The 26,803-nt window shown below is 44.3% G+C and overlaps 1 protein-coding gene across 1 annotated transcript in view; it reads right to left on the bottom strand.

Moving 5' to 3' along the window:
* The window catches only part of LOC118109004 (neural-cadherin), an 89,210-nt gene extending 67,286 nt beyond the window's left edge, over positions 1–21,924 (bottom strand). Inside the window, exon 1 of the mRNA XM_035155783.2 lies at positions 20,848–21,924. Within this exon, the coding sequence (XP_035011674.2) occupies positions 20,848–21,850 (1,003 nt within the window). The 5' untranslated portion in view covers positions 21,851–21,924. The remainder of the gene's footprint in view (positions 1–20,847) is intronic.
* Positions 21,925–26,803: the final 4,879 nt, after the last annotated feature.

The following is a 26,803-nucleotide window of genomic DNA, read 5'->3' as shown; positions in this document are numbered from 1 at the left end:
AGCCAATTCATACGTCTGCCCGAGGGAGAGATAACCTGCATGAGATCTTGGACGGCTTTGAAGAGAGATGTGATCTCCCTCAGTGCTGTGGATCAGTGGATGGATCCAATATCCCAATTACTCTTCGCAATAATGCAAACCGTCTATTACAGCCGCTCAGGGAGCTGCTCAATTATTTTGCAAGCTGTTGTGGATCATCTCTCTCGGTGAGTGATATAAGTCTGGTACCCGCACAACCCAAATCCCCCTGCTGACTTGCCAAAGCAGGAAAAGCACAAGGGTAAATAACAGCATCATTGGTGGCTCTGTTCCATTAAGTGCACCATGTCGGTGAGTAAGCAAGCACAAAGCCCGAGCCCTGAAACTGGCTCACCTACATGGAAAGCTGCCATCGCCAATTTTTTTTTTATTTCCATTTCCACTTTCCCACTGTGTCAAAATGTGTCTGCTGTAAAAAAATAAAAAATAAAAAAAAAAAGGTCTATTGTGATTTTTGTCTGAAAGAAATTGACTAATCCAGCGTTTGCATAAAAAATAAATAAAGACACGCATGAGGACAAGCGGCCGATTGTTTGCGTCTGGCGTTGCTGAAGCAACATGCTGACCAGAAACCGAGTGGATGTGAACTGACAGAAGAGAGCAGGATAAAAAAAAAAATACCCATCCATGACGGGAACGTTAGTCATTTAAAAATATGACTCAACAAAACCCTGCTGGCCATAATGACGAGGATACAAATTTGTTCAGCTGAGGTCACAGAGGTGTCACGTCATGTAGTGAAGAAAAGATCTTTTTTCCTCCCCTGGTGTTGAACAGTTTCAGGATTTAGCTCAGTAACACGGTCAGAAATGTTGTTTCTCTGTCTGTCTGCCAACGACTGGTAAACTGAAGAACATTACTGGCTGTAAAATTCCTGTAGATCAAGTGGTTTGACGTGGGGGCAATGGGACCGCGGGGGTTGAGGTAATTACTATATGATTGATGGACTCATTAATAATTTTTGAATTCATGTATTTTACAGCTTTGTATTTGAAATTAGCCATTTGAATCAATGGAATATTGGGCCAATCTTCCTGTATTTAGCTATTTTCTTTTCTTCCCTCTGCCCTTTCTTCTCTGTCCTCACCTGTCACTCTCCGAGCTCCGCGTTCCCTCTCCATCTATGGACATGAACAAACAATAATTATATGAATTACTATAGACTTGTTATTTTTCAGTGACAGTCTGCCTGCCTCCAGTCGCTCGTTCAACAATAGAAACCGAACGGCCCGACTGCACCTGTGGAAATGTGACTCACTCCAACTTGGCTGCTCCGTTGTGGGAAGTGAGGCCCTCGCTGTGTGTGAGTGAAATGTCAGCATGTAACCGCAGCCACAAAGAGGTGCATGTCACCCGTGGTAGTGGTGCTTTGTGAGTCGGTTATGAAGTGTGCGGAGAGGTTCAAGTTGTGTGGTAGTTACTGAAAACCATTGTTGGGAGAGAGCCGGTGCACGTCACCTCTGTCAAGAAGGTCATTTTGTTTGGTTGCTTTTGTTTGTCGGTCTCTTAGTTTGCAGGATTCCGTAAAAAACGACAGGACAGTTTTCTATGAACTTGGTGGAGGGATGTGTGTGCGCTGTGAATTTTCCAACACACGCCTAAAGTTCAGGTTGATGTGCAGCCCCTCTGGGAAGTTTCAGGAAAATGTCCGGACTTCAGTGCATATGTGAAAGCCTCTTTACAGACAACAGTACATCACATACTGGCCATACTGGGTCTGAAATATTCCTTCAGGGACATATAGCTCAGTCAAGCAGCTTCCTTGTTGCACAATCTGCTCAATTGACGCCTCAAATTACCCATAAATCTTACCTGTCAGCCATTTAACACCTGCTATCGATTGATTGTCCACGTTAACTGGTGAGAGTCACAACTTCCCACGGACAGATGCTGTCTACTTAACCAAGCCTGAAAAAAAAAATAAAACCTTTGCCATGCGCACATCGAAGGAAATTGCTTTTGCACATAGTGGTTTTTACAATGCACAGATATATGCCACTGGTCATGTGGAAGCATCACTCCCCTACACGAACACAGTCAGACTTCTGTGTGAGCGAATATGCTTTCAGATTAATACAGCGGTGGATATTTAAGCTTCCATGATGTAACCCCAACTCATTTCTTGCTAAAGACCTGATTTTAAAGGAGGAAGTGGTGGATGTTCTCTCTGCTGAGCCGTGGATCATCATCTGAGAATAGCTGAAAAGCTCATCACGGAAGCTGCTTGTTTTATAATTTGCTTTCAGTAGTTGTTGCAGTGCGAATGCTATTTATTCCAAGAAAGAACACGAGGCTCTGCAATCATCAGATGATTTATTTGAACCGTGTCGGGTGTTTGGTCAACATGACACACGTGTGGAGCAGGTTCGGAGCACTTGATTAATGTCTTAATTATAGAACAGCCATGCATGTTTGTTTTTCCTCTTGTATTAGATAGAGCCGTGTTGGACAACCACCTGTTGAGTCTGTTATTGCCCTGCGTGAGCTTTGCTTTTGACAGAAACAATGAAAGGCCCCAGTCAAACCGTGGCTAATCCATTAGCGTTTATTCAGGGGTTGTGTATTTCATGTTAAATGGATTGTCCTCGCTGAAATATTGCCTTGTTTCTGCTATTCCGAACAAAAATGCATTTGATAATTTGGCGACAACCTCTTTCACATTTGTTTGGACAGGATTTGAACTGCTCTTAATCCACCTTAGCAGATAAATCATTGTCATGGCAACAGGATCATTGAAGTGCTCAACACCAGAAATATTTGTGGCAAAATAATGTTTAAATCCTGTAATTCATAGCTGTTAATCACCGCTTATATATCACCAAGGATTACAAATACTGTGGCATTACATTATTTCTTTTAGTTGCTAATGGTTTATTTTGTCTAAGCGGACAAGGTTTGACATGAAGGACCATATGTTAGAATTCTGAATTTTGTTTGGCTACCAGAATTTTCATGGATACGATGAATCTGTGCCTTAAATGTAAACAAAGAACACCAGTTACCATGATCACTGATTGAACTGGAACACTGGTGTGACACATAAGTGAACCCTGCTTGGAACCGATCCATATAATTGCAGAGCTCTGAGCAGTTACTGCTGTTTAGAGAAATGAGGAAAATTGATCATCACATCTCTTGTGTCGAGTTAAAACGACAGCGAGGGTCGGTGAAAGGTTTTCAATCAATTTAACAGTTGTGTGTTGTAGACATACACATTTAGAATGTATAGGTCTATTTGAGCACCTGGACCCAACCTGGGACAAATGAAAACTGTGCTCACACTTTGTGGTGATGCAACAAAGATACTGAAAAACAAATAATGAGGTTGAAAAGCAACTGTTCTTCACTTGTTAGGGATCGTTTTGTTTTTTCTGCATTTTGCCTTTAACCTTTCTAGTCATTTGTAAAAATGTTTAGTGTAAAGTTGGGGAAAGTCAGAGAATTACTCATATGAACCAAGAAACCTCGGTAATGATGAGCACTGAAGGAATCCTGAAATAACAGCAACCACAACATGTTGGAGAACTATGAGAGATTTCTATCGTGAAGCTGCTTTACTCAGGTTTGATGTGTTGTCATTTTCGAGGCTGTTTGTTTTGGAGTGGTGGACGTCGGTTGTTGTTTTCATCTCTCAAAGTCAACAAGCCCTGTGTTTATAATAAAAGTGTTCAAATGTTACATTCAATGTTGCAGGTTGGCAAAAGAAAAATGAATTGATGTTTGTCACCATCTTTACTTAAAAAAATAAAAAGGATAACTAGAGTGGCACTGAGGAGAGTGCATATCTCCACTGAGGCGCATCAGTCCCCTTATGAAACCACATTTATACTCACAAGATCTTAATTTTTATTTGGATCTGCACCAAATTGCACAAACTTAAAATACCAGCCTCCTAAACATGCCTGGTTTTTCAGAAATCAAGGGAAATGTCAAAACTACTCGATTTGTCCAAATGAATGTAATGTACTGGGTTCTTCCCTGACCCATAACACATCCTTCCATTAAGTTTTGTGGAAATCCTTCAAGTAGATTTTGCAAATCAACCAACCAACAAACGGACATAACCACCTTGGTGCAGGTAATATAACAAGTCGGCCTCATTTGTTCTCGGTTGAACATTTTTTCTTGATGTCAAAATATCCGGAAATAGTCTTAAACTTTAACAACCTGATGATTTACAGGCCGATGATTTACAACTAGCTCAAACACTATAAAACATCCTTCCTCTGCCTCCTTATGTCCTTCATAGACAATACCGTTTTTATTGATTCTTGACTTTGGCTCTAAATTATCAATACGAGGCTTGTAAAAAAAGGCTGTAAGCCTACAACGGCAGTAACAGTTTCTCACAAACACTTGAGCGCTGACCTGCTTCCACGGGAATCACACTTCAAACCTTCATGTTAGCTCCCAAACAAAGGCCCGTTGATCAAACCCACACTTTAAGCACTCTTCACTTTACACACATCACAGTTACTCTCATCTCACTGACTTGAATTGATTCTAGGTCCCTTCACTTCCTTGACTTTTGTCTTTCTTTTTCTTTTTTTTACTTTGGTTGCATCATCCTACATTTGCCTTGGCCACAGTTTTATTCACACATTTAAAAGCAAAGAACTGACTGAATCTATCTTTAACTGATCAAACCAATAAAGATTACTGCATATATATATATATATATATATGCAATATTCAGTTATTGCACCCTGCTGCTAGGATTGTATGTATTCTGTTCAGTCCTCAGACCAACGGAGCAAATATTGAGGTTTATTTTTCTAACTCTATTCAAATTATGAGGATGGATATAGATGGATGAACAACGCTTTGTCCGACCAGCGATGGAGGCTCACAAAGGTCTTTCCAAACCCGACCACTGATAAAATCCAGTTTACACAAGTAATACAAAGAACACCTTATAGAAATCTGTGTTCATTGCTGTTTTATACGCTAATGAAAACCACTTCAAAGACCATCTAATTACATTTAACTACTCTCAATAGTAGGTACTGGGATAACAACAAGATGGGCAAATTAAGGCTGTATCTCTTGTGCTTGTAGTGGAAGAAGCCGAGAGCAAATACTAATGTAAAATGTAAGTAAATTCAAAGTAAAATGCAAGTACCTTGTAGTTGAGCTAAGTAGTTACGTAAATGTACTTTGTTTCTTTGCACCATGTTACAGAGCAGTGAAGTGCAAGAGAGTTATTTCAGGCATCCAGCTCTTCCAAATTAATGCTGAATGAAATTATCCCACTCGACTCATCAGCACAAACAATACGAGTGTGTCCCTTTGGCAAAGGAGTAAAAAAGGGGAACGGTTGTACACCTCCGCAGTGTGGCTATGATGTAATACTTTCAAAAATCACTACAAACTGTTTAAGAAACAGTAATAAAGGGAAAGCTGGGCCTCAATATTATAAATAATAAAGGGCACATGTTGACTTCGGTTTTTCATGACCAACAACTTATCTCTACAAATAGTTACCGGCAGCTATGAATTAATTAAGTGTGATACATGCGAGTAAAACGAAAAACCTTGTGAAAAGTTTCTATCGCCAATGACGAGCAGCAGACTTCAATAACTTCACAAAGCATTGAGCTACAGCAGGTTCATCCCTGTTTGGTTCCCCTGGAAACATTTGTGATGTCGTTTTCGCTATTTGCACATGTGTTCGTATAGCAAAGAGTAGCTGATGTACACATTTGTAAATAAATCAAAATATTAAATAATGTTATGAATATGTAGCCTAGCCTAACAGTTCATTAGCTGTGAAAGAAAATGTAAGCCAAGCTAGCCTAGACTACACATTGTTGTTATTTTCCTCTATGCGGGCAGCAAGAAATCATTATTTCCCCAGATATTGATTTACTGTTTCAAGATGGAAGAACAACACTTTTCCATCAAGACCCACACATCAGAGGAGAACCGCCAACACATTAAACAGTCAATTAGTCCACTCACCATTATAGCAAATGCTAAACACAGGGTAGAAGACAACAGGACCCAGTGCTCCCACCACATCAGTATTAGCACTGCAGGATGAGGAGGGCAGTAACCAGACTGGTGAATGCAATGTAATTAGGATTTCTGTTTTTGTCTGGAAAGAAGATGTTGCTGATTGCATTTCTTAAGGAAAATGGCGTAAAAGTTTTGAGGCCCTGATTGAAAGTCAATTATCTGCAGGTCTTCTGTAAGATTACAGATGATTGGGAGGAAAAGGCCATCCTAAGTGAGGCTGTAAACAAACAACGTGTTGTGTAAGAACAAGACCGTCGGGCCTGGGAATTGATTGGATGGTAAACAAGTGTAAAATGAACATCTGGCCACAGCAGCTCTCTTCTCAGCTCTATAAATACCTATAGATTCCTCCTTGGAGATGTTGATGGGCAGGTAAAGGATTTTTCCAGGTGAAACATTTGAAAAGGAAAATACAGTGAGTCCAGATGAGTGATAGTGTGTGGGATTCCTTGCATCTTCACAAATGGAACCGGAGAGAGAGAAATAACTGTACAGACAGGTATTTGGTCACATTTGCATAAGCCCTACATCAGTAGTCAAGTATTGCATCTTCTCAACTATCAGTGATATCACACATAATTAGATCTGGCAGTGAAGTATGCTTTTTTGTTCTCAAACATTGTGCTGAAACAATGCTGCTGCTATCCAAACAGACACTTTGTGTAGAAATAATATGCACTCAAGCATATGCTGGTGGAGTCTATGGGCACACTCACCCATCCTCACACCCACCAACACCACTACACTCTAAATGACACAGATGTGCGACGGCACACGTGCACGCCCTGTCACACAGTTCACGGCAGAGACTGGTCTTTTTTGAAAAGGTGGAAAGAGAGTTAATCTAAATGATCCTGACAGATGGTATATTTCAGTGGTAAGAGGATCTGAGGAGTAGACATTTATAGTAAACTATGTTTGGCCTCTCCCTGCCCTGTTTCTCCACCTCGCTCTGGGCTTTCATTTTCTGCTTGGAGCAAAAAAGAACTGTGGTGTGTACGTCTTTCTGACTCGTTCACACCGTGTGTGTGCATTTATTTGCTTGGCAGTGTTTGAGTATTGAAGCTTTTTTGCGTTATGTCTTGTTTGTGCATCCATGTGTGTTAGCGGGCTTCTACGTGTGTGAAACTGTATGGATTGTGCAGGTATGGATTTAAAGTCTGCACTGCGCTGTGCTTTTGATTTTATGTGTGTGTAGTTTGTGTACTGATGTGTAACAGTAGCTGTGTTTGTGTGTGTCCAGTAAGACTTAGATTTGTGAGATGCTCCCGTGTTCACCTCAGCTGACAGTTGCCTGCAGGGGTTAAGTGGAAAGAGGGAGAAGTTCCAGGAAACCCAATAGAGCTCCATATATATATATATATAAACAGTATATACATCCTGAAGATGTAGGTGATGTTGGTTTCATCCAGAGAGGTGCACCACCCGCTAGTATTTGTTGTGGTGTGTCGGAGAGCTATACCTTTCCCTCCCTCGTTTGATGATGGAGAGGTAATTTCAGCTTTATGATGGCATGACTCTAATGATGAGGATGGGAGAGCTGAGAACATGTCAAGGGGAGAAACAGTGAAAAATACTTTGTGCCTTTGTGCGTGTGTACATACAGAAGCAACACATCTGTGCTTTTGCTGTGTGTGTATGTGTGTGTGCACGCATATGAACGTGTGGTCACAAGCAGGATAGGGTCCAACTCCTGCCGCTGTCCCCATCACTGAATGGGCTGTTAATGGAGAGTAATGAGGGAGCACTTCCATGGCAGATGTGCCCTCTTTGCAACTCTGCTCTACTCTGAGTCAGTAAAACTGGCCCAAGCGAGACATCAGCAGGCAAGCGGCCGCTCCCCACTCTGATTAAGACCTGTATGTGTTGCGGGAATTTGAATGGCTTGTTCGCTAAGTTTTCCTCATGCTTCTGAACCGTAGGAAGTAAGAGTAAGTATCATTTTGACATAGCACCTAGAGTCACATTATATGACAAAAGCCCTGGCACTGTCTGCCAGGCCCAAAAATCTGTTAGAGGACCATCTTCTTCACTGGAGTGTGAAATTATTTTAGCTCTCTGCTCATTATAGGATTTTAAAATGCATTATAGTTAGGGCTTTTATGGTGTGCTGCGGCATTAATTCAATTTGCCCCATTCACGCTTTCTTATTATCACGCTCAGTTCAAGCTACAGTGGGAGGAAGCTGCTGAGCAGTGCTCCCCGGCCTTATCTCTAAAGGATATAAACTACACTACCCAGCTCAATCAGAGCCGGCATGGACTGCTCCATCCATTCATCCCCTTCTCCCCCTCTCCTTTTCTCTAGATGCTGCTTCCTGTGGTGACCTCCATCTCTCTTTCCATTCGCCATCCCTCTCTCCATTTCCTTCTGAGCCGGTGATTGATGGGGGTTGTCCTCGGAGCCCTTTCGATATCTTTCCATAGAAACGCGTGTACAGGCAAACAAACACATACACACACACACACACCGCCCCTGCACGGTCAGAGGAGCCAGCACACACAAACACGTACTCGCCGCAAGACCAGGGCCAGACAGAAGCAACAGAGGGAGCCATGCAGGTTTAATGGGAAAACAAGCCAAAGTGTATGGGTGAGACAGCAATAATCTATCACTGAAACCAGAACCTGGGCCTGTGTTGGTTCAGCACACCAGGCACCGAGGCATTCTGGGAGCATCCTATCACTGTCTGTTATTGTGCAAAGGTGCAATAATGAGCTGAATATATATTCCTATGGATGTCCAGCAGATTAGTTGGGAGCGGCAGTGTGAGCGCGGACTTGAGCTGTAACAATGTTCCTTCAAAGCAAACCGCTGCCTGCTTGCATGAATGCACACTGACAAAACTCACACGGACACGGTTCAGCCTTTGTCGTGATTGCACACACACACACACACACACGCACACGCACACACACACACACACACACACACACACACACACACGCACGCACACACACACACGCACACACACACACACACACACGCACACAAAACATGCTACACACCGCGCTAGTCACATGCATTAAACTTTAACTCAGCATGTGACTGGCTTACTGGTAATGGGTGAAGAGGAAGAGAGGATGAGGATAAAGTCCTCATTTAGATATCTAATCCAGTGGGCAGTCTGTCCTGTGTGGCCCATCATCTCCCGTCATTAGCAGCAGGCCAGCAAGATTAAACAAGATCAATGTTTATCACCCACTGTGCGCGGCACACACCAAGTGTGAGACTGCCCCACCTCATCACGATTTCTCACAGCATCTGCTACCAGAGCGACGCTAACAACGGAAATCTATGATTATGCCCAACATACGTGGCGAAGACTAATATTAATCAACTTAATGCCCTAAATCTGTGATCGTGTTCATATTGGATGAACATTATCTCATATTAATATTTTTTCTACAAAGTAATGCCGTGTAAGTCGGGTTTAGTGTAAATATATAGTGATCTTGCACTCAATCCAAATCAGACGAGCCGAGCGACTCATTTGTCTCTTTGAGCTCGCAATTATTCATGAGATTAACTCAACGTTTCTGCACAGATCATCAATTCAGCGTTTGACAGACACAGCCATTTCTCAGTGAGAGATATCCATCAAAACCGCGTTAATGCACATTCACGCAATCAATAATTGAAATGATTAAACAGCAGCTGTGGTGTCGGGGCGCAAAGGGCAGCAGTAATTACGAGTCGGCAACTTGTAAAAAATGACATGATGCAGAGCTGCGGACAGGGTCTGAAAAGCAGATACGCGGTGAATGCTGGCAAAGAAACAGAACTGTGCTTTCCATTCAGTTCTTTTCTTACATTTCCTTTGTTTCATTTTGAGTAAAACAGTTTGTGAGGGAGGCAGCAAACTATGTGCACTCAGTTCCAGGTCCTAATCTCTGATGTGTAGCAGTGGAGTGTGTCAATGTGTTTCCGCAGCACGGCAGCCACTAAAAGCAGCACAGCAGCATCTCTATCCTCCCATCCTTCTCAGCACATCATAAGACTGTAGAGACCATATGGTCTGATTAGTCCGCAGAATTAAGCCCCGCGCTGTCGAGGCAGAGAGAAAAATAGAAAGAAACAAATACTTCACTAGTTCCACTGAGAACAGACGCACACTGGAAGCTGGAGCGCACGAAGCACACATCCTCCACATGCACATGCACGTGCACATGTGACAAGTTCCATCTAAAAGCCCACGTAACGCGTGCTCGCTCCTGGATGCTCATCAGCCTGGAGAGAGCACCACATTTTCTGTGCATCAAAGACACCTGCTCCTGTAATCAGCCCTCCACAGGCTGTGATGGAGTTGTACTCTATTTCTCTGTTTCCTGGAACTGATTAAATAACTGAACCATGAGATGGACATCATCTTCAAACACATTTTCAAATCCGAGCCGCAAATCCCTCGCCCTCTACATGGTCTTTTTTTATTTTTTTTGATCACCAGTAAGACAAGAATTTAGCAAGAAGCCTTTTTCTTCACTCTTCCATCTCTTCTTGCTCGCTAGTCATTTTCATCTTTCCAACAAAAGCCATACTTTCACAAATTGCTGTCGCACAATTACTGCAATTTCTGCAATTTGTGAGCTTTTACTCCAAAGCAAAGTTCGGGGCATGTCAAAACATCTCACAAGGCAACTTGGCCGGCCATGTGATCTTTTTCCCTACATTAAAAATCTCCTTGTTCACAGTTCACCCGGCAAAGCTTTCAAAGTTGTCTGTGTCCTGTGTGTTTATCAGTGCATCCTTTGGCCACAGAGAGTGCAGCCGCAACCATTGTTATGCTCAGTTAATTGGACCTTTGGGTACAAAAGGTTGAGAAATTCGAGACCAAATAGATAAATAAGCACACACACTGAATTCCCACGACGTATACTCGCACTCGCTCCAATTTTCCCTCGCTCGCTGCAGCCTATAGGAGGGCTCGTCTGAGAGCCTGGTTCATTAGAGGGCTTCAGGACGGTTCTATCTGCCCCTCGACTCAATCACACACCTTCGTCTCTGCGAGTTTGTAAAATATCAGCAACAGTCTGTCCCAGTCTATTCAACGACATATAAATTGTTGTTTAAAGTGATGTTTTGTGACTGGGAGCAAAACAGCTCCTGGTTAATCAATAGCACAAAATCAATTCCGCTCTCTCCGGGGAAATGCCACCGAGAGGCTATCCAGCATGCAAAGGTGGAGCCAAGAGAAAAAGTTTGAGACGGACTGAGGTGGAGAAATAAATTGTTCATGTGTCCACTACAGATCGTTCCAGATTTAGCCAATCGCTGCCAGCATGAGAGCGAGAAAAATCCAATTATGCCCGAAATGTCCCGAAACCTCAAACTCAAACCTTTGTCTCCCACCAAAACTGTTGTCAGCACATCATGGATTAGATTTAATAAAGCAAAACCTCCTCGGTTGGTGATAAGCTCCTTGTACAATGTGCGAGTCGTGCTCATTTATCACACAGGTAGACACTAAGCTCCGCGGAGGCATCCTGGGAATCTGTGCCGTTGGAGGTCAGCAAGACATTTACCTGACAGCGGCTGCCTCCGCGCACTGTCTGGAGTTGACAATGTCTGTGGTAATGGGCATCAATAATGCAGACCCTTGGCCGGATAAAAACTCCCTGTCGCCACGACTGTCCTCACAGCACCGCGGCGTGTGCAGCACTCGTATCTCGCGGCACACCGACAACAAACTTGCATAATTCACAGAATGTGGGATGAGCTGGTGAGGTTTTCTGCCATAATGAGAAAAAACATTCCTAGTGTAACGAGAATGACGGAGACATACATTCCTAATCATTCCACAGCTTTGGCCTTAATAATAACTGTGTTTACCGGCAACTTAAGCCAATTTATCCGTCTCTGACGTGAGCATAGACACATAAATATCTTCCCCTCCTCATGCTGCAGTGGCAGTGGGGGATGCAACAATCTGATCAGATAATGGCAATACATTTCTGTTATTGTCGTTATGATTTAATTTGGAAAAAATGTGCTGTTTCTGGCTGTTGGTTATATTCATTACGTCCCTCATGGTGCCACAGCAGGTCCCCAGAGACAGCAGCATCCTCCGCGTCAGCAAGTGTCCAATGAGGACGTGTTAACAGTCGGAGTGACGGAGACTGCTAGCAGCTGTAGTAATTATGATTCGTGTCAGTCAGGAGTGGTGTGATACAGTAGTGGAACCAGCAGAGTCCGCAGAGGGAGGAGGCCGGGGGGGTGGGGAACAAGTTGTCAAAATGTCAGCCGGGGACACGTGGCTCCACTTTTCACTTGTTGCATTTTCCCACAATCAACACAGCGGCAGCTTCGTCTTATCTCGAGCAAGCGGTGGTTGTTTTAATCAAATGACTGCAGGGGCCGTTATGTGTTGTATTATTTTGACCACTAGGGGAGGTGTATTTTTCTTTAGTGTTTAGTTATTTCAGTGGAGCCTCGTGTGTGTGTTAGAGCCGGTTAGTTCAGTTTTTAGCAGTAGGTGGTGGAGAGCACACGGTTCTTAACGTAGCTTTATAACGTTTATTTTTCAGGATTTCTGCAAGAAATGGGAGCATCGCCCAACAGGACAAACTTGTATATAATTTCATCATTCATCACAAATGCAAAGAGGTGAGAATCCCCTTCCTGGCAGAGGTAACAAACATATTTTTGTGATAACTTCAGAAGGCACTGATAAATCCTGCCTATCTCATCCGGTATCATTCTACTTCCACAGACCTGTTGGATAATATCCTGCCTCATTTGACCTCACATAAAAAAAGGCCCCTGTTTCTTTACAGTTTAAAGTCGGGACAAAGAGGGAACTGCTACTTAATGAATACTCAGGATACTATGAAGTGATAAATGTCTGACAAAGAGCTTCTGGGGGCAATGGCCTATATTCTGGGGCTTCCAGTGTAGACAGAAGATATCCGGGCCAGGACTCTGTCTTCTGTTCACCGTTTACAGCCAAACGCGTCCACACAAATCAAACAGTTTGCCACATAAACATAAAAGAAAGAGCTTTATATCAAGATGGCATTTTGGCTGATGTCTATTATTATAAGACATATAAATGAAAATAAATGAGTTGGTACAGATTGTGCCAAGACGGCCATTTGAAGATTACGTCTCTGATTTTGCTCTGCTTCACTTTAATAGAATAAAGTGTGGCACAGATAATGTTCAGATGTTGAGCTATAGATCACAAGAGGTTTGGAGCTTGATTTCATTAGGGGATATTCATTCTTAGATTTGCTGCAAGAAATCTTTCATTGAGGTTGTGTTCCATCTTAATCTACTCTGACCTAGTAACATCTATAGCGATGCTTACAGCAAATGTTACCTTTTTATAGATAGCAAGATAATTCATAAAAACCCAGTAGCTGCAGAAAAATGCTGTCTTCATTCTTAGGCATGTGATTTTCGAGCTGGAGCCTGAGAAAAGGCCAGATTTGAACAGCTTTCATCATAAGCATGCAGATAATTTAAATAGCTGATGCTTTTCATTCAATGTGTTTCACCTCAGTGTCTCTCCACACGGACAGTTTACCTGCGGGCCACCAAAGCCCATGCTCAAGCGTGATTGGTCAAACTAAAGAAACCCAAACCAGAAGGTCCCAGGTCTCGTCACCTACAGATTCTCTGTCATCACGTGCAGAATGTGTTTCTAGGCATGAGGACACCCTGAGGAAGGTGTCAGAGTTAGTGCCGGGGGAGAAAAGGCAGTTTTCTCCCCATGTGCTAAACAACACACTATAATTTGTCTTTCTCTCTTTTTTTTTGTTCCCTCCTTTCAAAGGGCAGGTCATACTTCTCCTCTCATCTTCCCTCTATTTGCCCCGCAACCGTCTTCCGACAAATATTAGCGCACTCTGCCCTTTTCACAGCTGTACACTAGTATAGTTCCTCACAACTCTCCTGTGCCCTGTAGCCATCCACCCTGCACTACAGGCGAGGTACATGCACACCTCATTCCCCTGCTGCCACCCCAATAGTTTCTCCCTCCTGCCCTCTAACCATCTGACAATTATATTTCATCACGCTGACCACTCATCAGCACTATACAACTCCCTGCCCTTTAAAAAACAAACAATCTCGAAAACTGGCATGCTTTTATACACACACACACACACACACACACACACACACACACACACACACACACTCAGCGTTACAACTTGCTCTGACCTTTCTGTGCCCCTCATAGTAGTGTCTCCTATCCATTTTAAATATCTCTCCTACATGTACAAGAGAGCCACTTCCCTTCATTTCCCTGCTCTTGTTCTCTCTGTGCTTAATCCCGTCTTTAAAGAGCCGTGGCACATGCACACCCCCTTTCCCTCCTACACGGCGTCAGGGAACATGCTAGGACTGTCGAGAAGAAAGGACTGCGGGGATGTTGGCACAGACGCATTCCGTCGGAGCGACCACAGAGCAGAAATCAGAGGCTGCAGGCGTGTTACAGCTTCGCAGCGCGTCGTCACAAGTGACAAATCTGAGAATCTATGCTCGCGGGGGGGAAGGTCTGGATACTGGAAGGACAATCACAACATTTAACACATGCCCAGTGAGTGATACTGAAACAAATTTACACAGCCCCCTCGTGTGCATGCACATGAAACCACACACACGTGCTCACAATCACAGAGGGAAAAAAACATCCTAATAACCATGGGCATTTTTTTTTTTTTTACTACACGGCTTTTGTGAAATTGTTTTCTCTACTTAAACAAACATTCCCCACAGTCACAAATTACAAACAAAAAAAAATGAGATCGGGTCTCTTCTCAATTCATTTCACATCACAAGGGGAGTATGCAAATATCGTGGGACGTGGGGGAGGGGGGAGGGGGAGCAAGTTGAAGAAAGGGGAATTGGATTAAAGGCAGCGTGAGGCCAGATGCTGACTCTGAGACAGAAGAGAGGGAAGAGGGAGGAGGAAGGACAACAGAGAGCAGGAGAAGGTTGCCTGACAAAACAGGTTGTGAAGAGGTGATTACCACAAGCAGAATACCACCCTGCCCACAGACGCCTCAGAGGGAGGCCGGAACCACTCCGACATTCTCCCCTCCGCCTCACACAGGGGCTGCAGCACTTGCTCAATACTCCTCCAAACCCGTCAAATACCATTAACAGATTCATACTCAGGTGCGGAGAAAAGGATTCTTCAGGTAGGACAAGCAAAAAGCGAGAAAAATTCCCCACCAATACAAATCTAAACTGACATCCTCTGTGGGCCAGCAAGGAGGAAAAAAAAAATCTTTGCAGGAAGAGCTGCAGAGGTCCCTCACTCCCTCTCCTCAAAACAACACCACATAACTGTTTGAGTCATGAGTCATGGCCTACTTCCATTGCTTTTTACCGTTTCTTCTTTTCCTTTTCTTACGCTGCTGGTTTGATACACGGAGGCGATGTCAGAAAAATATCGCTTCGTTGTTTTCTCTGGGGATTTTTGGTGTACTGAATATAGTTTAGACGGTAAATATTTCTCCAGCGTTAGCAAGGGGATCGAGGCAGAGACGAGGAGGAATAATTTTTACGGCGCCCTGAGCAAGAACAGACTCCTTAGACAAACAAGGTGATACGACTGAATCTGATGCATCCGTGTCAAAGCGTATAAGATCTCGGAAATCCTCTCTATGTACATCCAGTAATTAGATCCCAACCCCCCCGCCTTGTTATTATCTCTGAATAAGTACAGCCATCTAAAAAGAATACTCCATACTGCAGTCTGAGGATGAGATACACAACACAATATAAAAAAAGGGTTTGAGTGAAGTTAAATTAAAAGAGGAGAAATTAAACGAGATGTTTGTTTTGCTTTTGCAAACCAAGACGGAGATTCCTAACTTTAAGGGTGCAATTAAAAAAGTAAGTTGAAATGAATTACAGCAGTGAGATGGTTGTATAAGAACATGACCTCAGAAATAATAAGCTACTGCAAAGAAAAAGCACAAACTGGATCAACAATGTGATGTGTTTGCATTTAGCAGTCAAGTGTGAGAACATGTGTGATTACATGAACTGATCAATTCCTGCTGAAAAGGAAATTCAGCCCACGATAAAACACAGCAAAAGCATTTATTTAAAAATGTAAAATTCTGCGACTAATGGTTCCTGATTCAAAACATGAACAAGCACCTGGTTTGATGACGTTGTGATGCAGCGTGGGATCATGGGATTTTTTTATCTTCGTCATCGTTGTTGATGAAAATCTACCTGATTCAAATTGTGTTCACGGATGAGGTGATGTAGTGACTTCACGATACAGTGCAAACCGCAATGACTAATGGTGGAGGGGGGGAATCAGCTGACTGGCTAACTGAGTAGCAGTGTGATTTCCTCCGTCATACGTCGTTTGCCCCGGAAGTTATTTCAGAGAAGGACAAAGCCACGGGGTTAAGAGGATTTGTCGCAGTTAACAGGGACCAAAATAAAACGTCCTGTTACCTTGATTAAGATTGAGGCCGACTCTAGGTTTGAACAGTGGTGGACACATTTTGTAAAAACACAGGTCAAACCAATATATAACATAGGTCCAGTCAGGTTTAGACATTGTAATGAAGAATTGCGTATTATATCTTTAAAAGAGAAATAGTGATACACTGGACACTCTGTTGTGTCACAGCGTATATCCACCAAAGCTTATCAGGTATCACCTCTGACACTCCCACCAAACTAGGGGAAGCGTGCCTCAACTTTTGGACACCGTTGTGAACCATTTTGAGTCAATCCATCAATCAAACTTCATTTGTATAAAAACCATATCCACAAATCACAATTTGCCTCATAGGGCTCAAAGGGATAGTTCACCCAAAAATGAAAATTCCCTCATAATCTACTCACCACTATGCCGATGGAAGTGGTGGGTGAAGTGTTTGAGTCCAAAAAACACTTTGGGAGTTTCAGGGGTAAACAGTGTTTCAGCCAAATCCAATATAATTGAAGTAAATGGTGACCACTTCTTCAAATGTAAAAAAACAGCCGCAACTTTTAAAATCGACTCGAAACTGTGTCATTTACACCATGTATTTAGCCTAAATATCCACTGTTAACCACATGCTCCAGGCAGGAGGATATCACAGGACAGTGAATTTAAATTTTTGGGTGAACTATCCCTTTAACAAGGTGCCACATAATCTGCCCTGATCCCTGGACTAGTAGAAAGAACGACTCAAAACACTTCAGCCTCAGAGACAGACACACGTGAGCACATCGACAAAATAACAATATTTACAATGAGTCAACTTATTGTTGGAGCCAGAAACTGTAGGAAGGTAGTGCACACTGGTTTCAGATCGATCACGCCCCGTGTGCACAGCTGTTCAATAGGAACATCAGCAGGAGCTGCTGTAGGAGCTACTGTAAATTATTTTAATCATATTCATGATTACGAGACACAACCACATTCTGTTGGATGTAGACCTACATCTTTCTATGCATGGAGGACAAACTCTGCGTTCCCTGTGTAAAATATGTGCAAAACACCGTGGCACTAACACTAACACATTGTACATGACGGCATAATTATAACATTAGTGTATTGTTAAACATTTATTCCAAACGAAACCTTTCAGCATCATTTTTTGATTAATACAACTGACAAGAAACGGCTCAGTGATCAAACATGTCATGTCTAAGAGCCACGGGGGTGTGGTATAAGTACGTCAATGAGGATGTACTCGGCACTGAGATGAATCCTGAACTGCTGTTTCCTCGTCTGCATCGTGCCAGAATCACCTATCGAAGATATCTAAGTGTGAAGCTACACTTTCTAATCTCCATCTGAGCAACGCACGTATTAGCGCTCATCATAACGCTCTCCCCACAGCACACTTATTAACATAAGGAAGCTTCGCACCAGCGTGATTAGCATTTCATGCCCACATTAACCAGTTAATGAACACATTCGCAACACATTTACTAAATCTGCGCTCACCAGTTAATAACCGTTTGTATGTTTTTTTCCCCCACGTAGACGGTAATGAGCGTGTGTGTTCTTGTAATTATCCAGGAGAGCAAACATTAGGCTGTTAAGCACAAAACCAACCACTAACACATTTACATGGAAAGAAGAAGAAGAGAGGACTGCACGGTAATAAAGCTAATGGTCATAGTAGCAGGGATGCAAGTGTTGCAGAAGATCAGGATGAGATTGAGAAGCTCTGTATTGGAACCTCTGTAATGCAACTACCTGCACTCACAAAGGTCAGTGTGCTTTTTATACCTTTGTCTCTACGGAGCCCTAATTTAAATCCGGCCCTGGTTTTCGAACCCTTGCTTTGTCATCCTGAAGCGCTGGATTGTGCTCGACTGGTAATCTTCCTATTTCCTGTATTTTGCTTTTTTATTGACAGTCAGAAGTATTAGAATAGACAATTATACATCACAACAAAACTAGTTGCATGTTTTCTAGGTGGGCGTCAATTGCTGGTACCAACCTTTTCTATGAACATCATAAAAATAAAACAACACAACTCGGAGGAAGAGTAGAATTCAAGTTATGCACCCACTGTATCTCTCGTGTAAAACCTTGTCTTGAAGCTGCATAAAGTCAAACCACCTCGACCATACACTGGTAAATGTATCCTGGTGCATTCTGGGGGAATATGTTAACTTCTCCATCATGATCTATGTCAATCCGGTCTTTTAAGTACAGTTCTTGTTGGATGTTACATAAAAAAAGTGGCTCTCAAACTTTTGCGTTTCAAGGACCCTTTAACTGACACCAACTCGAACACGGACGCCCATTTGACAAGATTCTTTCTCTTCAAGGTATTATTCCAGCAGGTGTTTGAGATTCAGCACCACAATAGTCTTCTCAGTGTGTTACATATGAATGCAAATGTTATAAAGATAAATGATTCCCCTTTTGGCCAGGGACCCCGCTGCAACCCTTCAAGGACCCTTGGGGGACCCTGGACCCCACTTCGAGAACCCCAGGCATAGGGACGTAGGGAGGGTAGCTCTGAATATCTAAAGTCTGATGGATGTTCTTCCAGGAGGCATTTAGAACAGAGCGGGACCAAAATGTAAGAAAAGAAGCTGCATTGCTAACCTCCAAACAATTTGAGCTACTGGGTCTGAATCAGAGTTACGATGAAGAATCGAACCAAACTCTTCCAACAAGATTCGCTCCAGTTAAGAGAACTTATAGTTTTCCAACTGTATTTGTCAAACTGTCCGCCGTGCACTCCTCTTCAGAGAGAAACTATGGTGCCTCTCATCTGTGTCTGCCCATGTATGCGAATGATGTGGTAAACATCTTTAAGGTTAGAGCGCTGAATGCTGCTGACTTGTGTATTCTTTGAACTGCTGCTGCAGACTGCTGCCTGACAGTGCTTTCTGTTTGACATTCAGCAGGTGACTGTCAGCGCCGCGGACAGCTCTGTGCTACTGAGGGTTCGCCCTGGTAAAATAAGTGGAGAAGCTGCAACGCACAGGGCCTTATTAAAACTGTTGTTATCGTACCGGGGGTCAATTTTCATATGATCAAGCAGCCTCACACTCGCATACAAACAAACACCAGCAAGGACAAAGCTCCTCACTCCTCCTGCCTTTTTCTCTAATGTGTCTGTGAACTCGCTCCTTTATCTGTGAGACAGACCACGCGTTTATAGCAAAACCCGTTCAAACCCATATACAGAGGGAAGCAACATTTACATAAAAGATTAGGTTGGATCCCTAAAAATAAAAAAAGAGGGGGATTGGGACTGTAACAAGCAGAAGAAAAGGCCTCACGTCAGGATTCAGTGTGGAAAGTCACAGGATGGAGAACATGGCATGGCTTTGATCAGGAGAGGGGAGTTCTGCAGGTGAGAAAGGTAAAATGGAGGAAGGTATCTGAATATCTGTCAGGGTAGAGCTGTTTTATTTCTGCTATCGTATCTGTGAAGGTGGGGAAAGGGGGGGCCGTCAGAATTTTGACTATTTTTGCTTCCTGTGAAAAACCTCTAGACACCCTTTGCAAGAGCGTGTCCCAATCAGGCATGCAATTACAATCTCGAACATGCTGTGCAATGTAGCAGCAGCAGGCACGTCAAATGAAAACAGCGCACCCTGTTTCCTGCGCACCGTGCAGCTCAATTACAAGGCAAATCATTTTTGATTCCTTGTTTTTGTTGTTGTTTTTTGGGGATACGCTCGATATATAACTTTTGGAGGAGCAAAACACAACTTTAACAACCGATGGGAATCACCTTTCCTCCAAGAATCGGAGAGGACGCCTGAATGTGGCAGTGCTATACTTCAAATCCCTGGGACTAAAGAGTGAATGAGAGGAGGATTAGAGGGGTAATGCCAGTAGATGAGAGAGGAGGGTCACAGTGGATTGCCACTCTGCAAGGATTAGCTGTGAAAACAACTTCACAGTGGCAAACTATGTCAATCAAGGACATAATTCAACCACTTCACGTAGACACTTCAATGTAAACTCATGTGCCCCCTGCTCCAGACCAACCTGTCGTGTGAGATCGTGATTGAAACGTCTCATAGATGAATTTTATAGGAATCAGAGAGCATGAAACATCATGTTGAACATATATCAGGGGTGTGGATGGTTACATGATGGGGCACACCTGTGGAATGAGCCTGTGCTCTGTATGGATGTGATGGATATGTCAGGCCATGTTTGGGGGATCCACTGGTGAAGGCTGAGGTGTCCAGATGGCGGCACAGCTTTACCTTGTGCTCTTAATGTGCAGCCTTTTCCATTTAAATAGGGCACGATCACCACAATGCAAATAATTCCCGGGGAGAGGAGGGGGAGAGCATGAAGTTAAGTGCGGATTAATGGGAGAGGAATATTCTACACACCTCGTTTATCCTGAATCTTAACAGTGAGCTCCACGGTGGGCTCTGCCTCCCTATCCAGCCTCCTGCTTATCGTGATATCTCCACTGTCGCGCCCCACGCTGACCGGGGAGCTCTGCGACTCCGGGTAAATCAACTCGTAGGCGGCGGACTGAAACCTGGTGGGGCTCAGGCTCGTGATGACGGAGCCGATGCTGGCGTCCTCAGACACGTTGAGGTGAACCAGAGAGCCGGGGTCAAGCAATGCCCTCGGCGAACGCCCTGCCCTCTGTGCCCGGCGCGCCAATTCAGCGTTGCGCGTCGCCCACCGCTGTGGTGTGATGGTTACCACCACACCTTTACTGGTCAGAGGGGGCCAGCCGTGGTCCCTGGCAAAAACTGTGAATCTGACTTGTGAGGGGAGCCCCAGGATGGAGTCCACCAGCAAAACTTCGCCTGTCTTCGGGACAACGTAGAAACTGCCGTTTTGGGGCACAGAAATATAAGTCAACTCTGCGTTCTTGCCGCTGTCTGCGTCCACCGCCTCCAGCCTGTGCACCACACTCCGGAGCGCAGTGGTGTCGTCTAAAGTTATGTGGACGGTGTCTGCACTGCGAAAAGTCGGTGCGTGGTCGTTGGTGTCCAAAACATCCACTTTGACCGACGCTACCTCGGAGACGACCGAGTCCGACGCGCAGGTCTGACAGCAGACACCGACGCTCAGCCGGTACTCTGACCGAGCCTCTCTGTCCAAGACCCGGGAAGTTTTCAGTAATAGGTTCCCCCGCCTGTGGTGGGCGAAGGCGCGGAAATCGTCGCTGCCATTCCCGTACAGTTTGAAGTGCATTCCGGAGACTGGGCACCATTTTTGCGCGTCAACGCGCCTCACCGGAATGCTCAGTCCGTTCACTTTAGAAGCCACCGGCGAGTTCTCAAAAACATGCCCGTGAAAGAAAGGCAGTCGCTCCCGTGCTTGATATCCAGCAGCCGCCATGAAAAGGCACCATAACAAGAGCCCCCAAATCATGATGGTGGCAAGTTATGGACCTCCAAGCGACTCAGGGCGGTTAGTAAAAAAAATCCTTAAAAAGGAAAAGAGAAACACTTCCCCTCATAGTTATCCACGGTGTGATTCTTCCAGGAGACCCATGCGAACTTCCCCCTCGATCATCATGAGAGATCCGTCTCCGGGCTCCTGTGCGCAGTCAGTCCTCAGCGCTGCAGGCAGCTGGATGCGTTCAGCACCACAGCACCGGACAGCGCCAGGCGCGGGGGCGTGGCGGCGCACGGGGACGGAACTCCTGGGTGAACCCACCCTGAGACGGTCGAGAGGGTCCCCGCCTCCAAACCCCCCCCCCCACGGCGGCTGAGCTGTGCACACGCAGAGCTTTATCCCAGCTGCATGACACCGTCTGCTACAAATCCGCTCTCAGGCGTAAAGAAGTGTTGATAGAGAGAAACCCGCTCCAGTCCAGAGAAGGTCGAGTGCTCCTTTATCCGAGAGACACTCTGTCTGTCTGGAATCCAACGCACTCTCCCAGCCCTGCGTGGCAGAGTTGCCTTGCGCAAGAACACTTCTGCAGTTGCTGTTTACAGAGACTCGTGCGCTCCACTCTCTCTCCCTGTCTGTCTGAGGAGTTGAACCCAAAACCCTTCTGCTGAAAAAAGTCCCCTCTGAACTTATCACATAACAGTCCCTGTGATCACCAAATCATGTTTCATTTACAGCCGGGAAGAAAAGAGAAAGCTGTAAAATGCATCAATATAAATGCAGTTGTCAGAGTATGGGCTGTTAAACTGTGCAAACATGATTATTTAAGACAAGCCACTCTGAGTGGCTCCGTATGTCTCTGCAGCTTGTGTTACATGCACACCAGAGTTCAAATTAACATTGCCACCCTGATTGCTGTTCCTCTCCCTTCCCACTCTGCTGCCGTGCCAAGCTACCCAGAGCACTCTCAACCCAATCTGTATGTGGCTACTGCTAATTCCCACAGACTGCACACTTTCAATTCCCCTCACTTCTCTGCATGTGACAAGTCAGACGGCTGAATATTACATGGGCCGCAGGGCTGTGAATAGTCAAAAAGATAAGGAAATAATGGGCTGGAGAGCACGGCTGCTCCCTCCACTGACTTCATCTCCCATGTCATGTCAACCTTTACTTTAGATGTGCGTGGATCAATATTCACATGCACTGGGGGTACGATGATACGCCCGTCCCACGTGACGTTCCCCCTCTGCTCATACATAGCGTAGTCTACATCTGTATTCAGTCTGAAAATTCATCAAAGCCTCCGCTGAAAGATCCTTATCAATTTGAAACGACAATCCATCACTGCAATTTTAGCCGAATCCACTCTCTGCAGTAAACTGCTCCTTTTCAGGCAATAACTCTGGTAACTGGCAGTGAGCCCCCAGACAATTTTGAATCCCTGCCTGCAGCTGGAGCACAGAGCTCATATTGGTTGATCGCTGTATTCTTTTACGAGGCACAAAGCTGTGGGCTGTGTTACCAGGACACATGAGCCATCCCAACACTCTCTGGTGTTTTTTTACAATCTCTGACCTGAGGAGGGAGAGAGGCTTTTTCGGAAAAGAAATCCGTAGCACAAAAATAGCCACAGCACAAAGTGTGACAGGGAGCGTATTGATGAGAAATGGCCTCATGCAGCAGCAGTGCCACATTGTCATTTCGGGTGGAATGGTGAAATCTAAAATAGACGTCGTCGTTTGAACTGTCTGAGACGACCCTGGACGCTTTATTCTGCTCTGCAACTTGTCTTTGAACTTCTTAAGTGCTTCATGAATGCAAATCAAAACCACGTCTTCTTATCATGTTGTCTTACATGGTGAAATTCACCGTGACTGCCAGCGTGGGAGATAGCTGTGGCGAGGGCTAATACAATCACAGGGCCCAGGCCATGGTAGTTTACTTGAGGGGTTGCATGAAGCTGCTATCTACTGAGATGAAAACATACAAAACAACCACAACAACAAAGCTGTAATGAATTTAAAAAAATAAAAAATCATGAAACGGTCTGCGCATCCCTCTTCTCCAGCAGATAACGCGGAGCTGCAGGGCATTTTGGGGGAATCACACTGAAGAAAGCAGGCAACAAACATTAGAAAGCTTCATGCTTTACTCAATGAATAATTGACCGAGTCCATTCCCCTCACTCAGACGGAGGGAGACGTGGCTAATGAAGGCAAAGGTTGTAGCCTTGCAGCATTTTAAAAGATTCTACCTTTGCTTCTGTTCTCCTCAGAGACGAGGCATGATGGGATTTGGCGAGTCGGGGGGGGATGGCGGCGATCCTGTAATGTAACCTGCACTGTATGTTGTGCAAAGTCGTCTCTTATTCTTCCAGGAAACACAAGAACTGGGGGATGATGGAGGACAGACTTGAGAGGACTTGGCACGAACATCAGTTAATCGGCAGCTAATGTCAGCGAGTGCAGTGTTTAAAAAATGTCTCAAAAATAGACCATTCAGCACAAGTCAATGGAATAATTGGCAGAAACAGGCAGGTTTATTCGAGAATGACAGGACAATTAGAACGAGTGACTAAGCAATGGTTGCTATTCATCTGTGAACGTCTATGAAAAGCCCTATACCGTGCAAGTTCGCCTGAGAAGAGCCAATTCTGGAAACATCATGACATCCGACAGCAGCAGCAGCAGCAGCAGCTCATGTGTCGCATGTGGGGCCCCTCAGGACCCCCATCACAACCTGGGGCCTAACAGCATTTAGAGGAGCTGGAAATATCAAGATATTTCCCACATGTATTAGGCTCGGCTAATTAGATTGGATCTGTGATTCCCTTAAGGCTCCTAGCGATGTAGTATTTTAAACCGTGCTGTAAACCATAACTGTTAATTAATAGAGCTGTTAATTACGGTGCAAAGTCTGCAACTTGCTTCAGTATTTACCTTTTCCACTGTTATAATAATAATAATAACAACAACAATGCAACGGAGCCTCCACCTAGTTTTGAAAAGGCAGGGGAAAAAAAGAGCAACAAAATCAACCACCTCATCCCGGAGCCACACCTCCTGCAGGCTCGATGAGTGTAATAATGAAATGAGAACAGCAGCAGCAGCCACCTTGAAGCAGCAGAAAAATAATTTCATGATTAAAACATGGCCCTTTTGTTTTGATCGAAACAAATACGTGCAACAACTTCAGGGCCGCGTCTTGTCTGAGCAGCGCCTCTTTCTTATATCAGCGTTGTGATTAGAGGAGCCCGGGTTTGCCTCGGTGATTAGCACACTAAGAAACCATCATTGATTTTAACCGTATCTCGCCGAAATAGCCCCGAACAATCGTGACTCTGTGTTTGCACTTTAAAAGATTTCTTGCACCATCAAAGGACAAAGGAGATGTTCATTGAAAAGCAAAGGAGAAAATGAAAATGAGCACTTTGTCCTGCTCGCTCTCTGCCTAATGAAGAGGTGAGAGAAGCCATGACGATGTTCTCTTTGAAACGCGGTTTAGTCGGTTAGAGCGTTTCCTTGGATTGTGCAACAAGACTTTCTCTCAGTTAATTATTCCGGCAAGGCCTAGCCATTAGGCAGGTTTCCATTACTCGGCCAGTTCAAGGCTACGAACTGATAGTGTTAACTCAATAATGTGCTATTTATGAGGCTGAGAGGATTATGAGAGGGGGGTAATATGAAAAACACTGAAGGCTACTGAAGGTTTCCATGAGCCAAAGCAGCTAATCATCTCCTCGGCCGTGGTTGGTTCTTCAGCATCTCACATCGAGGCCGAAACCCAAAGACACTGCCCCCTCCCTCATTATCCGGCGTCAGACCACTGGATCCAGCTGTTGAATCTTCATTATCTGATCCCGTTCAGACTTTCTGAGCCTGAAATCTTCTTTGCAAATCAGCGAGACTTGTCAGAGATGATGACTCAGTTTCAGAATTGAAATAGATGACATTCTTCTCCGTCTCAAAAAAACACACTCGACCCTGCCTCGTTTCCAGGCTCCACGTTGAGTGGCTGCTCGGTGAGAGCAGCTCTGAATGGACATTATGCTCATATATCAAATGGTGCACTCCAACAAACTCCTTTATCCTGCATCCAGGCAAAAGGCCGCGTGGTTCATCATCGCTGCTGCTGCTTTGTACAGTTGCTTTCCAGCAGGATGATGATTTGAGGAATAATGAGGGCTTTTCTTCACCACCCCCCACTAACAGAAACAGCCCCCTGGCCAAAATGAATATATATTCTGCTGCTTATGATGCCATAGAAGAGCGAACAAAGCAGTTTTGTTCGTTTTTGTTGTTTCAATATGTCAAATGAGCGAATGTTGTTTAATGAAAGCTGTTCATGTGAAAAGTCCGAACCTAGTTTTAATCTTTGTCTCACCACATGTATCATCTCTACTGGAGCAGCCACGGAGATGGAAAATCATCCGTTTCTGCTCCTTTTGGCACCAAAGTCTTCCTCAGCCACAGTGACAGCGAGGGAAGGCTCTTTGGCGCCCTCCTCTGTCTCTACAGGGGGACTGCGGTGTTGTACATCGTGTGACTGTGGGCAACGGGAACCCGAGCAGTAAATTATCTTAGGAAATTGCGACAGACGAAAACTTTGAAATTGTGAAATTACGCCGAGCCTACTGCTGCTGGAGAAATCATAAAACACTGATAGCCTACTTTTAACCGCAGAATGAAAATGTAGAGAAAGATCCTGGGGGGGAAACAGGATCTTCTAAGAAATAAAATAAAATGAGGACTAATGACATTTAAACTTGAAACCATCCGAAACCCTGGTGGTGACCCATTTTACCACTAAATATACAGTGAGTATTAAATGTTTTTTGAAATATCGCTGATTTCTTTGGCTCCCAAACAATAATAATGTGAAATGTCTTCCCTATGAATAAGTAATCATGTCTTGATGACCACTCAAAGCTCTGTACGGTACAATTTTACAATTCACTCATTCACACACACATTCACACATTCACAT

This window comes from Hippoglossus stenolepis, chromosome 5, assembly GCF_022539355.2.
Source record: "Hippoglossus stenolepis isolate QCI-W04-F060 chromosome 5, HSTE1.2, whole genome shotgun sequence".
Taxonomy (NCBI): domain Eukaryota; kingdom Metazoa; phylum Chordata; class Actinopteri; order Pleuronectiformes; family Pleuronectidae; genus Hippoglossus; species Hippoglossus stenolepis.
The sequence above is the reverse complement of the archived record's forward strand: the minus strand, read 5'-3'. Positions and strand labels throughout refer to the sequence as shown.